General features: G+C 40.1%; 1 protein-coding gene across 1 annotated transcript; it reads left to right on the forward strand.

Annotated features, from left to right (window-relative positions):
* Positions 1-648: 648 nt before the first annotated feature.
* LOC113250178 (olfactory receptor 2AP1) lies at positions 649-1578 on the forward strand. The gene has a single exon (XM_026491541.2). The coding sequence runs from the start codon at positions 649-651 to the stop codon at positions 1576-1578; it is 930 nt and encodes a 309-aa protein (XP_026347326.2).
* Positions 1579-17352: the final 15774 nt, after the last annotated feature.

A 17352-nucleotide genomic window follows, 5' to 3' on the forward strand; every position in this document is an offset into this window, starting at 1 on the left:
GGAATAGTTCAAAGGACAGAATGACAATCCTAATACACAGATCTTTGCATTCAAATGGACAGACAGGGGCCTGAAGGGTCCATTGGGAATGAGTGAAGAACTGGTACTTTTTGGCATTAGGGGACTTATGGGAGTTGGACCAGAAAGAAAATGAGAGACTGCTATAATTATGACAAATAAAAATAGAAACAGCAGGAAGACTAGGAAAAACAGCAAATCTAAGAAGCATTAGGCAGTCAAAGGAAGTAAGGCAGTGAAGAGAATCAATGGGAAGGAAAGAAAGTGAATATGGGGATAAACTTAGTAACTATTCTGGAAGGAGGCAGCTGCTGGAGGCCCTTCTTTATTCACTCATTCCACAACCTTTTTAACATCACCTGCAAGAAAGAGACTTGCTTCATGTTGGCACTGGGGAGAGTACCCTGTGGGGAAATAACAGCAAGAAGTTTTCTCTACAGGGCAGATGGAACTGGAAAGAATCCAACACCATTCAAACAGCCCACCGGTCTGGGTCAGGTCATCAGGAAAATTCACGGTCCATCACTTTGGGTTCTCTTCCCATTTCACCTGTCCGTTTCAGAGCACCTCTTCCTTTCTCACCTTTTATTACTATCACTTTTTTACCTTCAGACTCAAAATTTTTCAACAATGAAAAATAAAACCATGTTGACTGAGTTTATCCTGCTGGGTCTGACAGATGTCCCTGAACTCCAGGCAGTGGTCTTCACCTTTCTGTTCCTTGCCTATTTACTCAGCATCATCGGAAATCTGACAATCCTCATCCTCACCTTGCTGGACTCCCACCTGCAGACTCCCATGTATTTCTTCCTCCGGAACTTTTCTTTCTTAGAAATGTCCTTCACAAACATCTTCATTCCCAGGGTCCTGATCAGCATCACAACAGGGAATAAGAGTATCAGTTTTGCTGGCTGCTTCACTCAGTATTTCTTTGCAATATTCCTGGGGGCAACAGAGTTTTACCTTCTGGCCACCATGTCCTATGACCGCTATGTGGCCATCTGCAAACCCCTGCATTACCTGACCATCATGAGCAGCAGAGTCTGCATCCAGCTGGTCCTCTGCTCTTGGCTGTCTGGGTTAATGGTTATTATACCACTGATCTCTCTGATGAGTCAGCAGGACTTTTGTGCATCCAATAGGCTGAATCATTATTTCTGTGACTATGAGCCCCTTCGGAAACTCTCCTGTTCAGACACAAGCCTCATTGAGAAGGTTGCTTTTCTTATAGCATATGTGACCCTAGTGGTCACTCTGGTACTAGTGATTCTCTCTTATATGTTCATAATCAGGACTATTCTGAAGCTCCCCTCTGCCCAGCAAAGGACAAAAGCCTTTTCCACTTGTTCTTCCCATATGATTGTTATCTCCCTCTCTTATGGAAGCTGCTTCTTCACATACGTAAAGCCCTCAGCAAAAGAAAAGAACACATTCAACAAGGGAGTAGCTCTACTCATTACTTCGGTTGCACCTTTGTTGAACCCCTTCATTTACACCCTAAGGAACCAACAGGTAAAACAAGCCTTCAAGGATATAGTCAAAAAGCTTGTGAATCTCTAAAGAATTTCAGAATTAAAGCCTTAATGGCTAAGTTCTTACTGTGCACCAAGCTCTCTGCCAGTGACTACATATCCAAGAAAGAGTTAAACTCCAGGCCAGTGAGAGAGACATGGAAATAAATAAGTTACAACCTACAAAGTGTTCATATAAAGAAATGGTTCAGGGGCACCTGGGTGGCTCAGATGTTAAGCGTCTACCTTCGGCTCAGGGCGTGATCCCAGGGTCCTGAGATCGAGCCCAGCTTCAGGCTCCCTGCTCTCGGGAAGCCTGCTTCTCCCTCTCCCACTCCCCCTGCTTGTGTTCCCTCTCTCGCTGTCACTCTCTCTCTCTCTCTCTCTCTCTCTCTCTGTCAAATAAATAAATAAATAAATAAATAAATCAGAAAGAAAGAAAGAAAGAAAGAAAGAAAGAAAGAAAGAAAGAAAGAAAGAAAGAGATGGTTCAGGCTTTATAGATGAAAAAGTGACCCAATCTGAGTTAAAGAGTCAATAAATGTTTTCAGAGCAGATGCCATTTAAACTGAGTCTTGACCAGTAGGAATAAGTCAAGCAAGCAGAAATAGAGGAAGAGAAATTTAGGTAGAAAAAATACTGTTGGTAGGAGCACAAAATTTCAATCCAAGAAGACTGAGTAAATGTCATTAATTACACTGATATAAAAAAAAGAGGAAAAAAGTTTGTGAAGATGATAGTTTTAGTTCTGAATTAAGTTAAATCTCATTTTGCATAAATGAAATGCCCACAGGGTCAGGGCATTTGGATTTGGGACCATATCTACGAATTTAGCAATCTTTACCATGTACAGAGTAATTGATGTGGGACTAGAGGAAGTACAGAAGAACAGAAGTAAGTATAGAAGTTCAAATATTAAACTCTAAGAATCCTCCCAAAATTTAAAGAGCAGAAGAGGCAGCAGAATGATAAGAAATGCCAAAGATCTATGGAACTCATGGAAAGAGAATGTCTCAAGAAACATAGGTAGTTGGCAATGTGAAATGACTCAGAGAGCAATTAATATGAAGAATCAAAGTTTGAGAACTGACAATTAGGGTGTTGTTGATCTCAGCCATTTTCAGCAAATGTGGAAATTGGGGTGGGGGAGGAAGAAGCCAGATTATAGTGGGATACTGGTGAGGGGGAGCCAAAAATGAAGAGAATGGTAAAACGGAAGTTCAAGAGTGGAGAAATGAAAAGAAGAATAACCTCTGAATTATGCTCCCTATGGTTTCTCATTACTAGTGTCTGTGTTTTCTCATTACTAGCAATGTCACAGTAACGGTTATATACAAAGCCTGTTTCGGGACACCTGGGTGGCTCAGTCAGTTAAATGTCTGACTTGATTTCGGCTCAGGTCATGATCTCACGGTCATGGGATCAAGCCCCGTGTCAGGCTCTGCACTGAGTGTGGAGCCTACTTGAGATTCTCTCCCTCTCCCTCTGCCCCTCCCTGCCCCAACTCATGCACTCTCTCACTCTCTTTCTGTTGAATGGATAAATAAATAATCTTTTGATAGATGGAGGAAAGGACAAATGAATAAGGGGGCTCAGAACTGATTTTTTTAAAGTGAAGAACCTTGATATTTGACCGTTTGTATCCTGAGAACAATGAATTACTGAGGCATGCCTCAGATGAATTTATGAGATCTGTCTGGAAACTCCACTCTATTTTACAGATAAGAACCTGAAGCTTAATAAAGGCAAAATAACTTGTGCAAGATGACACAGCTGAGTGCCTGAACTAGAATTAGAAGCCAATTCTATCTGATTCTGTCAGAGTCCAACTGCCTAACTACTGAGCAACGCAATCTCTCACCATTCTAACTGGTTTTAGATTTACTCTCCTAAGAGTTTGTAAGTATTTTAGGTAGCCATGGCTTTCCACCTGTTTCCCATGTTTTCCAAGCTCTCAACAAGCTTTGGCTAGAAGTCTTTAGGATGGGAATCTCCTTATGACGTTGAAAGCATACAAAAAGCCCATATTAGTCCACCTATGGCCCTAACATCTCTTAAGAAGCTTCTCTTTTCCGTGCCCGTATCTCTTCTGAACAATCTGGGTCTTTTTTCTCTCTCTCTTTAAAAGGAAATAGACCCCAAGAGCAAGCGACCTGAGAAACCAGTGTATTCTTCCTCCTCCTTTATCCCCAATAAGCTTCTAACAAAGATTCAGTTATGAGAAGGGAGGCTCATATCTCCTACTAACTGTGCTCCCTCTTCCCTATTCATCTCCTTTCCCATGTACTGGTCAAAGGCTTTGACTCCTGGCCTTGCAGCATCTAACACAGCACCATGCCCATTACGGGCACCCGGTAAATGTTCAATTAATAAAACAGTAAAGAATGAGTAAATGATGTCTTTATTACATAAATTAAATCATTTTCATAAGCTTATCTATCACCTATTAACTTTTTAAAGGGCCAAACTCTTTCTCTTCTAAACACTTTTAAACATATTTTGAACCACACAGCTATTTCTTTGTGGTAACAGCTACAAACAGTAGCAGAGATAAATCCATGCTTAAGACTTAAGGGCAATTTAAGCATATTTTCAGAAGCCTAAGAGACACATACACCTTTAAAAAAAAAAAAAGGTATTCCCCATTAGTTTATCTTTTGTAACTACGAAGGATTAAATGATTTTATTTTAAGTCTTTCCTCCTATTAAGATGCAGTTAAGAGAGGTGGTGTACTGCTGCACACTGGTGCAAACATTCCCAAAATCTCAGTGGCTTAAATAACAAAAGTTTCTAATTTCTCATACTATATATCCAATGTGGGTCAGCAGCAAACTCTGCTCATGTGCTCTTCCCACATCACCTATTTAGGCTGCCATTTCCACGTGCCATGCTTCAAGAGTCACAACAGGAAACACAAAGGACACAGAATGTCTCAAACCTGCAATTACTTGCTCCACTCAAAACCTACCAGTTAAAATGAGTTAACAATTGCAAAGAATCCAAGAAGTGTGATCTACTCACACACAGAAAGGAAAGAGACCATAAGAACTTGTGCGCAAAGGTGAGAACACCTTATAGGCTAGAATAGGTGACATTCCTTCCAAATAGCAGCCAAGTTGTAAATGGGATTGGCTACGGAAATTTGGCAGAGCAAATTACTGCCATGAAAATTGTAGTGAGGCGGAATGAGGAAAACAAGTTCTTGTGGTTTGATCTTTTTCAAAATATAAATCTTATCATGTCATTCTCTTTCTTAAAACCCTCTATGGCTTCTCATAGATGAGAGAAATCATATAATATTAGTCTTTCTCTGCTTGACTTATTTCACTTAGCATTATCTCCTCCAGTGCCGTCCATGTTGCAGCAAATGTTGAGAATTCGTTCTTTCTGATAGCTGAGTAATATTCCATTGTATATATGGACCACAACTTCTTAATCCAGTCATCTGTTGAAGGGCATCTCGGTTCCTTCCACGATTTAGCTATTGTGGACAATGCTGCTATGAACATTGGGGTGCATACGGCTCTTCTCTTCACTACGTCTGTATCTTTGGGGTAAATACCAGTAGTGCAATGGCTGGATCATAGGGTAGCTCAATTTTTAACATTTTTTTAAAGATTTTTTATTTATTTATTTGACAGAGATAGAGACAGCCAGTGAGAGAGGGAACACAAGCAGGGGAGTGGGAGAGGAAGAAACAGGCTCATAGCGGAGGAGCCTGATGTGGGGATCGATCCCGCAACGCCGGGATCACGCCCTGAGCCGAAGGCAGACGCCTTAACCACTGTGCCACCCAGGCGCCCCCAATTTTTAACTTTTTAAGGGACCTTCACACTGTTTTCCAGAGTGGCTGTACCAATTTGCATTCCCACCAACAATGTAGGAGGGATCCCCTTTCTCCACATCCTCTCCAGCAATTGTTGTCTCTTGCCTTGTCAAATTTTGCCATTCTAACTGGCATAGGGTGGTATGGTATCTCAATGTGGTTTTGATTTGAATTTCCCTGATGGTAATGATATTGAACATTTTTTCATGTGTCTGTTAGCCATTTTTATGTCATCATTGGAAAAGTGTCTGTTCATATCTTATGCCCATTTTATGATTTGTTTATCTGTTTCTCGCGTATTGAGTTTGAGAAGTTCTTTGTAGATCTTGGATACCAGTCCTTTATCTGTAGCATCATTTGCAAATATATTCTCCCATTCCGTGGGCTGCCTCTTAGTTTTTTTGACTGTTTCCTTGGCTGTGCAGAAGCTTCTTATCTTGATGAAGTCCCACAAGTTCATTTTATCTTTTGTTTCTCTTGCCTTTGGGGATGTGTCGTGAAAAAGGTTGCTTTGGCCGATGTCGTAGAGGTTGCTGCCTATGTTGTCCTCCAGGATTTTGATGGATTCCTGCCTCACATCGAGGTCTTTCATCCATTTTGAGTTTATCTTTGTGTATGGTGTGAGAGAGTGGTCAAGTTTCATTCTTTTGCATGTAGCAGTCCAATTTTCCCAGCACCATTTATTGAAGAGACGGTCTTTTTCCCACCAGATGTTTTTTCCTGCTTTATCAAATATTAGTTGCCCAAAGAGCTGAGGGTCCATTTCTGGGTTCTCTATTCTGTTCCATTGGTCTATGTGTCTGTTTTTGTGCCAGTGCCATGCTGTCTTTGTGATCACAGCTTTGTAGTACAGCTTGAAATCCGGCATTGTGATGCCCCCAGCTTTGTTTTTCCTTTTCAACAGTTCCTTGGCTATTCGGGGCCTTTTCTGGGTCCATACAAATTTAAGGACTATTTGTTCCAGTTCTTTGAAAAATGTCCTCGGTATTTTGATAGGGATAGCATTGAAAGTGTAGATTGCTCTGGGTAGCATGGACATTTTAACTATGTTAATTCTTCCGATCCATGAGCGTGGAATATCTTTCCATCTTTTTGTGTCTTCTTCAATGTCTTTCAAGAGTGATTTGTAGTTTCTAGAATATAGGTCCTTTACGTCTCCAGTTAAGTTAATTCCAAGGTAACGTATGGTTTTTGGTGCTATTGTAAATGGGATGGATTCCCTAATTTCTCTTTCTTCGTTCTCGTTATTCGTGTACAGAAATGCAACTGATTTCTGAGCATTGATTTTGTATCCCGCCACATTACTGAATTGCTCTATAACTTCTAATAGTTTGGGAGTGGCTTCTTTTGGGTTTTCCATGTAGAGTATCATGTCGTCTGCGAAGAGAGAGAGTTTGACTTCTTCTTTGCCGTTTTGGATACCTTTGATCCCTTTTTGTTGCCTGATTGCTGTTGCCAGGACTTCCTGTCTATGTTGAATAATAGTGGCGAGAGTGGGCATCCTTGTCATGTTCCTGATCTTAAAGGAAAGGCTTCCAGCTTTTCCCCATTGAGAATTATATTTGCTGTAGGCTTTTCATAGATGGTTTTTATGAGATTGAGGAATGTACCCTCTATCCCTACACTCTGAAGGGTTTTAATCAGGAAAGGATGCTGTATTTTGTCAAATGCTTTTTCTGCATCTATTGAGAGAATCATATGATTTTTGGCTTTTTCCTTCTGGATAAAGTCTAAGACACCGATCAATTTGCGAATGTTGAACCACCCTTGCATCCCAGGGATGAATCCCACTTGGTCATGATGAATGATCCTTTTAATGTCTGTTGGATTCTATTGGCGAGGATCTTGTTGAGAATTTTGGCGTCCATATTCATTAGGGAATATTCTTTTGGATAAGTCTTGCCAGTGGTCTGTCAATTTTATTAATTCTTTCAAAGAACCAGCTTCTAGTTCTGTTGATCTGCTCTACTGTGCTCCTGGTTTCTAATTCATTGATCTCTGTCTAATCTTTATCAACTGCTTTCTCGTGCATGGATTAGGCACTTGGAGAGATGGTTCCCCCTTCTTGGAATGCATCTGGATAAGGTGACATTGCCTCTCTGGGGACAAAAGAGCCGGTGGTGCCATTTCCCTCCCCTGCCCCTCAGAACAGGCTCAGAGACACCTGCTGAGGTGGCTAACTGGGACACTGGCACTTTGCTGCACTTTACCTCTGAACTCCACGTCCCTGTGTTTTGGTGCAACTGCCCTTCTGGGACAAACACGCATCAATTCCAATGTGGCAAGACCTTCCCCCAAGAGAACCAGCATGAGTTCCCACCACACAAGGTCCCTAAACTTTGGAGTTTTAAAACTCAGCCGACCTGCCTGGATTAGACCCCAAGGCGCACCACACTGCCAGGTGGGCAGATAGCCTAGACACTGACAGGGTGAAGGCAGCAATCTAAGAGAAGCCTGGGACACAAAGCAGAGATTTTCTGCTCTTCTGGGAGGGTTTCCTGGACAGCAACAGGAGTGAACTTCCCTTTCCAGGGACTAGGGAGGTGTCTGGCACCATTTTCCTCCACCACACCTTAGCATAAACTAACTTCAGTAAGCAGCACAGAGCCAACATGGGAGACTTAAACTGCTTACACCTGGCCCCACCCCCCTGTGCTCTGAAGGTGCTTCTGAACTAGGGCAAATGTGCCTGAGAGTCAGAGCAACAGCAGGCCTGTCCTCCAGAAGACCGGCACAAAGTCCCCACACACACCACATCTACTGACCATAGAGTTCTGCAAAGCTTCAGCTCTAGTGGAAATAGCATCAGGTCTCTTTTAAAAAGCAGACCAGAGGACACTTAGTTATATCTGCCACACTCTGGCCAATATCCAAACACCCTCCACTGAAGGCAAAGAAAAACTATCCAGAGGACTAACCTGAGAGAAAGAGCAGCCAAAACACAGCAGCAGACTGCACATAACATACACCAGAGACACTTCCTGAAGCAACAGGCCCTGGACATTATATGACCTCTTCTTCATAAAGCCATCACTCTCAGGAGCAGGAAACATAATAGCCTTTCATAACACACAGAAGACAGAAACCTAGACAAATGACAAGACAGAGGAATTCACCCCCTAAAGAAAGAACAAGAAGATATCACAGCCAGGGATCTAATTTAACAGATACAAGTAATATGCCTGAACCAGAATTTGAAGCAACAATCATAAGGATACTAGTTAGGCTTGAGAAAAGCATAGAGACACTGGGGGTACCTTAATGCAGACATAAAAGAACTAAAAACTAGTCAGACCAAAATGAAAAATGGTGTAGCTGAGATGTGAAACTGACTGGATATAATGACAAGGATGGAAGAAGCAAAGGAACAAATAAGTGATACAGGAGATAGAATTATAGAATATAATGAAGCTAAAAAGAAGAGGGAAAGAAAAATACTAGGTCACCAATGTAGACTTAGGAAACTCAGTGACTCCATAAAGTTTAATAACATTCATATCATAGGAGTCTCAGAAGAAGAGAGGAAGAAGGGAGCAGAAGGTTTATTTGAGCACATTATACCTGAGAACTTCCCTAATTTGGGGAAGGAAACATCCAAAGCCAAGAGGCACAGAGAACTCTCTTCAAAATCAACAAAAACAGGAGGAGTTAAGATGGCGGAGGAGTAGGGTCCCCTTTATCAGCTGGTCCCCTGAGTCAAGCTGGATAGGTACCAGACCATCCTGAACACCCACAGAATCAGCCTGAGACGTAGGAAGATACATCTGGATCTCTACAAATGAACATCTCCAGCGCTGAGTATTGAGGTATGAAGCGGGGAGCCGTGAATCGATGCACAGATATCAGAAGATAAACGGAAGAGGGAGGGAGCCACCGCGTTCGGACACCGGGAAGCGGATGGGCCCTCGGACTGGCACCCGCGAGAGAGCAGACTGAGACCCTGAGCCGGGAAACGCGCAAGACCAGTCTAAAAACCAGAGCTTGGGAGTGCACGAACCACACTGAAATGGAGCTCTGGAGCACACCGGGCAGCTGGCGGCTGGCGGTGTTAGAAACACAAAGGACAGAGACTTACTGGCCCTGGAAGTGAGGGCTGGGACGCTGGCTGTGGGGCACACATCCCCGGATGCTGCAGGGTTTAGCAGCACCAACAGAAACAGAGGTAAAGTGGTCAGAACATCAGTGGAGAGTGGTCTGTGATCCCTCTGTTCTGAGACAGAGGCTGGGATTCGGCTACTGCTTCTCTGACTCTCAGAAGAGGCACAGAAACCGCCAGGGAAAGCCACCAGAGAACAAAAGCCTGGAAAGACCAGCTCACAGTGTGCCCATCCCCATCCCCCCTCGCAGGGACAGGGAGACTCTACCCAAACAGGCCTGCCTGAGTATCGGCGTGCCAGGCCCCACCCCCAGAAGGCAGGCTGAAAAATCAAAAGCCCACATCCCTAAGGTCCCTATAAAACAAGGGCGCACTGCCTGGGTTAGTGTCAATAATTTGGGCTCTGGGCAACCCCGCAACCTCTCCTCATCAGAATGAAAAGAAGGAGAAATCACCCCCAGCAAAGAAAAGACAATGAGTCTGTGGCTTCTGCCACAGAACTAATGGATATGGATATAACCAAATTGTCAGAAATGGAGTTCAGAGTAACAATGGTCAAGATGATGTGTAGACTTGAAAAAAATATTAACGAAAATATTAACGAGAATATAGAATCTCTAAGGGTGGAAATGAGAGCGAATCTGGCAGAAATTAAAAATACTATGAATCAAATGCAGTCAAAACTAGATGATATGACGGCCAAGGTGAATGAGGCAGAAGAACAAATCAGCAAATTGGAGGATGGGTTAGTAGAAGAGAAAGCTAAGACAGAAACTTGGTCCAAAAAAATCCAATCTCAAGAATGTAGGTTACGGGAGATTACTGACTCAATGAAACGTTCCAAAGTCAGAACCATCGGCTTCAACAAAGGGGTGGAGAAAAACAGAGGTCTAGAAGAGATATTTGAACAAATTGTAGCTGAAAACTTCCCTAATTAGCAAAGGAAACAAGCATTTGTGACCAAGAGGCAGAAAGGATCCCTCCCAAGCTCAACCACGACAAACCTAGGCCACGTCACGTCACTGGGCAATTCGCAAATATTAGATCCAAGGACACAGTATTGAAAGCAGCCAGGGCAAAGAAATTTCTCACATGCCAAGGCAAAGGTATCAGAATTACGTCAGACCTGTCTACACAGACCTGGAATGAGAGAAAGTGTTGGGGGGGCATTTTTAAAGCTCTTTCAGAGAAAAACATGCAGCCAAGGATCCTTTATCCAGCAAGGCTGTCATTCAGAATTGATAGAGAGATAAAGACCTTCCAGAATCACCAGACACTGACCAATTTCGTAACCACGAAACCAGCTCTACAGGAGATATTAAGGGGGGTTCTATAAAAGTAAAAAGGCCCCAAGAGTGATACAGAACAGAAAGTCACAATCCATAGAAACAAAGACTTTACAGATAACATGGTATCATTAAAATCATATCTCTCGATAATCACTCTCAATGTAAATGGCCTAAATGCTCCCATAAAACACCACAGGGTGGCAGATTGGATAAAAAGCCATGACCCATCCATTTACTGTCTACAAGAGACTCATTCTGAACCTAAAGATACATCCAGACTGAAAGTAAAGGGATGGAATACCATCTTTCATGCCAATGGACCTCAAAAGAAAGGTGGGGTAGCAATTCTCATATCAGACAGATTGGATTTTAAACTAAAGACTATAGTTAGAGATACAGAATGGCACTATATTATTCTTAAGGGATGTATCCAACAAGTGGATATGACAATTGTAAATATATATGCCCCCAACAGGGGAGCAGCAAGATACACAAACCAACTCTTAACCAGAATAAAGAGACATATAGATAAAAATACGTTAATAGTAGGGGACTTCAACACTCCACTATCAGCAATAGATAGATCACCTAAGCAGAAAATCAACAAAGAAACAAGAGCTTTGAATGCCATACTAGACGACTTGGACCTCATAGATATATATAGAATACTACACCCAGGAACAAAAGAATACTCATTCTATTATAATGCCCATGGAATATTCTCAAGAATAGACCATGCTCTGGGTCACAAAACAGGTCTCAACCAATACCAAAAGACTGAAATTATTCCCTGCATATTCTCAGACCACAATACAAAACATTGAGATCATACCATGCATATTTTCAGATCACAATGCTATGAAACTTGAAATCAACCACAAGAAAACATTTGGAAAGAACACAAATACATGGAGGTTAAAGAACATCCTACTAAAGAATGAATGGGTCAACCAAGAAATTAAGGAAGAAATTTTAAAATACATGGAAGCAAAAGAATGAAAACACGATGATCCAAAACCTATGGGATGAAGCAAAAGCAGTCCTAAGAGGGAAGTATATAGGAATACAAGCTTACCTCAAGAAGCAGGAAAAATCTCAAATACACAACCTAACCTTACACCTAAAGGAGCTAGAAAAAGAACAGCAAGTGACCTAACGCCAGCAGAAGAAGGGAAATAATAAAGATTAGAACAGAATAAATGATATGGAAACAAACAAAACAATGTAGGACAGATCAATGAAACTAGGAGCTGGTTCTTTGAAAGAATTAATAAAATTGATAAACCCACAGCCAGACCTACCAAAAAGAAAAAAGAAAGGACCCAAACAAATAAAATCACAAATGAGAGAGGAGAGATCACAACCACCACCACAGAAATACAAACAACTATAAGAGAATATTATTTAAAATTATATGCCACCAAGTTTGACAATCTGGAAGAAATGGATAAATTCCTAGAAACATATAAACAACCAAAACTGAAACAGGAAGAAATAGAAAATTTGAACAGACCCATAACCAGCAAAGAAATTGAATCAGTATTCAAAAATTTCCCAAAAAAAACAAAAGTCCAGGGCCAGAAGTCTTCCTAAGGGAATTTTATCAAACATCTAAAGAAGAGTTAATACTTGGTCTTCTCAAACTCTTCCAAAAAATAGAAATGGAAGAAAAACTTCCAAACTCAATCTACAAGGCCAGCAACACCCTGATTCCAAAACCAGACAAAGACCACACTAAAAAAAAAGAGATCACAGGCCAAGATCCCTGACAAACATGGAAACAAAAATTCTCAATAAGATACTAGCAAGTCGAATCCAGCAGTACATGAAAAGAATCATGCACCGTGATCAAATGGATTTATTCCTGGGTTGCAAGGGTGGTTCAATATTTGCAAATCAATCAATGTGATACATCACATCAATAAAAGAAAAGACAAAAGTTATATGACCATTTCAATGGATACAGAAAAAACATTTGACAAAGTACAACATCCTTTCATGATAAAACCCTCAACAAAGTAGGTTTAGAGGAAACATACCTCAACATAATAAAGGCCTCAGAGAAAAAAACCACAGGAAACATCATCCTCAATGGGGAAAAACTGAGAACGTTTCCCCTAAGGTCAGGAACAAGACAAGGATGTCCAGTCTCACCACTTTTATTCAACATAGTACTGGAAGTCCTAGCCACAGCATCAGACAGCAAAAAGAATTAAAGGTATCCAAACTGGTAAAGAAGAAGTAAAATTTTCACTGTTTGCAGATGACATATTATATACAGAAAACCCAAAATATTCCACCAAAAAATTATTAGAATGAATTTAAATGAATGATAAATGAATTTAGTAAATGAATGATAAATGAATTTAGTAAAGTTGCAAGACAAAAAATCAATGTACAGAAATCTGTTGCATTTCTATACACCAATAATGAAGCAGCAGAAGGAGAAATTAAGGAATCAATCCCATTTACAAAAGCACCAAAAATAATAATATACCCAGAAATAAACTTAAACAAACCCTAAGAGACCTGGATTCTGAAAACTATAAAACACTGGTGAAAGAAATTGAAGACAACACAAAGAAATGGAAAAACATACCATGCTCATAGATTGGAAGAACAAATGTTGTTAAAATGTCTATACTACCCAAACTAATCTACACATTTAATGAAATCCCTATCAAAATACCCACAGAGTTTCTCACAGAACTAGGACAAACAAAGGTAAAATTTGTATGGAACCACAAAAGACTTTGAATAGCCAAAGTAATCTTGAAAAAGAAGAACACAACTGGATATTCACAATTCTAGACTTCAAGTTATATTACAAAGTTATAGTAATCAAAATAATATGGTACTGGCACAAAAATAGACACATAGATCAATAAAACAAAACAGAAAACCCAAAAATAAACTCACAATTATATGGCAAATTAATCTTTGACAACACAGGAAAGAATACCCGATGGTGGGAGCACATTGGTAGCTCAGTCAGCTGAGCATTTGACTCTTGGCTTCAGCTCAGGTCATGATCTCAGGGTTGTGGGATCCAGCCCCATGTCAGGTTCCATGCTCAGTGTTGAGTCTGCTGGAGATTCTCTCCCTCCTCCACTACCCCACCCCCAGCTTGCTCTTTCTGTCTCTAAATGAATAAATAAAATCTTTTTTTAAAAAAAGAATATCCAATGGGGGGGGGGACCATCTCATCAACAAATGACATAGGGAAAACCAGACTGCAACATGCAAAAGAAAGAAACTGGACCACTTTATTACACCATACTTGAAAGTAAATTCAAAATAGGTTAAAGACCTAAATGTGAGACAGGAAACCATTAACATCCTAGAAGAGAACACAGGCAATAATTTCTTTGATATCAGCCATAGCAACATTTTTCTAAATATGTCTCCTGAGGCAAGGGAAACAAAAGTAAAAATAAATTATTGGGACTACATCAAAATAAAAAGCTTCTGCACAAGGGAGAAAACAATCAACAAAATTAAAAGGCAACCTATAGAATAAGATATTTGCAAATGACATATCCAACAAAGGGTTAGTACCCAAAATATATAAACAACTTAAAAATTCATCACCCCAAAATAATCCAATTAAAAAATGGGCAGAAGGGGGGCGCCTGGGTGGCTCAGTCATTAAGCGTCTGCCTTCAGCCCAGGGCATGATCCCACGTTCCTGGGATTGAGCCCTGCATCGGGCTCCCTGCTCCACTGGGAGCCTGCTTCTCCCTCTCCCACTCCCCCTGCTTGTGTTCCCTCTCTCACTGGCTGTCTCTCTCTCTGTCTAATAAATAAATAAAATCTTTTTTTAAAACAGATGGGCAGAAGGCATGAACAGACATTTCTCCAAAGAAGACATCCAGATGGCCAACAGGCACATGAAAAGATGCTCAACATCACTCATAATCAAGGAAATGCAAATCAAAACTACAATGAGACATCACCTCACATCTGTCAAAATGGCTAAAATCAACAACATAAGAAACAACTGTTGGTGAAGATGTAAAGAAAAATGTACCCTCTTACACTGTTGGTAGGAATGCAAACTGGTACAACCACTCTGGAAAACAGTATGCAGGTTCCTCAAAAAGTTTAAAGTAGACCTACCCTATGATCCAGTAATCACACTACTGGGTATTTACCCCCAAAACACAAAAATACTAATTTGAAGTGATACATGGATTCCTCTGTTTATAACAGCATTATTTACAATAGCCAAATTATGGAAGCAGCCCAAATATCCATCGATAGATGAATGGATAAAGATTAGATAGATAGATAGATAGATAGATATAATGGAATATTATTCAGCCATAAAAAGAATGAAATCTTGCCATTGCAATGACATGGATGGAGCTAGAGAGTATAATGTTATGTGAAATAAGTCAGCCACAAAAAGACAAATACCATATGATTTCACTCATATGTGGAATTTAAGAAACAAAGCAGATGAATGAAGGCAAAAAGAGAGAGAGATGGAGAAACCAAGAAACAGACTTTTAACTATAGGGAACAAACTGTTGGTTGCCAGAGGGGAGGTAGGTAAGGGGATGGGTGAAATAGGTGATGGGGATTAAGAATACACTTATCTTTATGAGCACTGAATAATATATGGACTTGAATCACTATAATGTATACCTGAAGCTAATACAATATTGTATGTTAACTACATTGGAATAAAATAAAATGTAGTAATTTAATATAGTAAAATATTTAGAGATCTATAGTGCGTGGATTTGAAAAGGTTTGAGCAGGAGTGTTAGGAAGTGGAGGAGAGATTTTCAAGACTTTGAGAGGAAATGGAGGAAGGACACAGGGTCTCCAGTCTTCCATAAGAGAATAGTCATCAGGACAAAAAGACCGATGGGAAGGAAAAGGGTGCAATAGGGAAAATGCTAATCTCTTTCTTCATATCTCATGTTACTTGACCAATGTGAAGATTGCCACAGCAACAGAAAGGAGAGGCCCCAAATGCTACTACTATCTTGCCCTTGAGGAGACATAACAATGTTCTGAACATCAAGCAAATAATTAAGGTATATTGTCTTGAGTCATATTTAAATATAATAAAGGTATCTTTAGCATTATGCCCAGAATGTTGTAACACTGCTCAAAAAAATGTTGTTTTAAAAAAAAAAAGTTGTTTCCTATTTCCTGATATTAATCATTATCATTGCTGCAGTTTCCACATGGCTTTTGTACTACACAGACAGTCTCCTGTTAACTTCCTCAGAGTCCCTTTGGATTTCTTCCCTAACACCTTATTAAAAGTTCAATTCCAGAGTTCTCAACAAAATAGGGTTCATTAGTATGCTCTGAATGTTGGCCTCCTGGGATCTTTGGTTTCTTTCCTCAACTGATCACCCTGAGGTCTCTTCAAATTAGGGCATTTAAAATACACTTCAGTCTGGTATAAAACCACAAGCAGCACATACTCAGCCTCAAACAAGTCAGAAAAAGGGAAACAAGACTTTGAAGGAGGATGCTTTTTAATATCACTACTTAAGTATGCTTAATTTAAATAAATCACATCTCAAGGGTATGAGGTCAGGGTGCAGTTTAAATTATTGTGGAATGAAGCAGTGGCAAATGACAGCTAAGCTGATATAGATCAGGATGAGTATGATTTTAACTATCAAATTTTCATAAGTTTGGGAACTTTTGTGAACAATTGGGTCAATAAGTAGTGATGAGAAAGCAAACAAGATCAGTTTTATGCCACCATTCATCCACATCAGACTTCTAATTGTGATTCATCCCATGGACATGGATGGGTAATATCCTGCAGAACTTGCCCTGAAAGTTAAGTGTAAGTATATTCTCAGTTTATAATTATTCCTGTTTGTGCTTATGGAGCATGAAATCATGTAACTTTTCCCATTCGATAGGTTGCCTTTTCATTTTATTGATGGTTTTGACCTAGAGAATATCATGCTTAGTGAAATAAGTCAGAGAGACAAAGACAAATATCTCATGATTTCACTTGTATGTGAAAACAAACAAACAGAAACAGACTCATAAATAGAGAACAAACTGGTGGTTGCCAGAGGGGAGGAGGAGTGGTAGGATGGGTGAAATAGGTGAAGAGGATTAAAAGGTACAAACTTCCAGTTATAAAATAAGTCATGGGGTTGAAGGGTATAGCATATGAAATACAACCGATAATGTTGACATAACGTTGTATGGTGACAGATGGTTAACTACACTTACTGTGTTGAGCACTGGGTAAGGTGTAGAATTGTCGGTTTACTATGTTGTATATGAAACTAATATAACATTGTATGTCAACTATACTTCAGTTTAAGAAAGTAGCACACAGCATTTATACAATCTAGACAAGTATAAAATAAAAGAAGATAGCTCCCCATATGTCCCTCACTTCCCCCTCTAACTCCATAAATTCACAATTTATTGTCCCAGATCTATGAGACTACGCACATAAAAATAGTTTTATATAAGATATAGAGATATAAAAATATGTCTTTTTTTACCCAATGGGATCATAAAATACACTATAGTTCAGCAGCATGCTTTGTTCACATAGCAGTATACCACATATATCTTTCCAAGTGAGTTCATGTAAATCTTTCCCATTCATT

This window comes from Ursus arctos, unplaced genomic scaffold, assembly GCF_023065955.2.
Source record: "Ursus arctos isolate Adak ecotype North America unplaced genomic scaffold, UrsArc2.0 scaffold_21, whole genome shotgun sequence".
NCBI classification, from domain to species: domain Eukaryota; kingdom Metazoa; phylum Chordata; class Mammalia; order Carnivora; family Ursidae; genus Ursus; species Ursus arctos.

Excerpts from the sequence above, each read along its gene's own strand:
- LOC113250178 (XM_026491541.2), top strand. The coding sequence starts at position 649 with ATGAAAAATAAAACCATGTTGACTGAGTTTATCCTGCTGGGTCTGACA.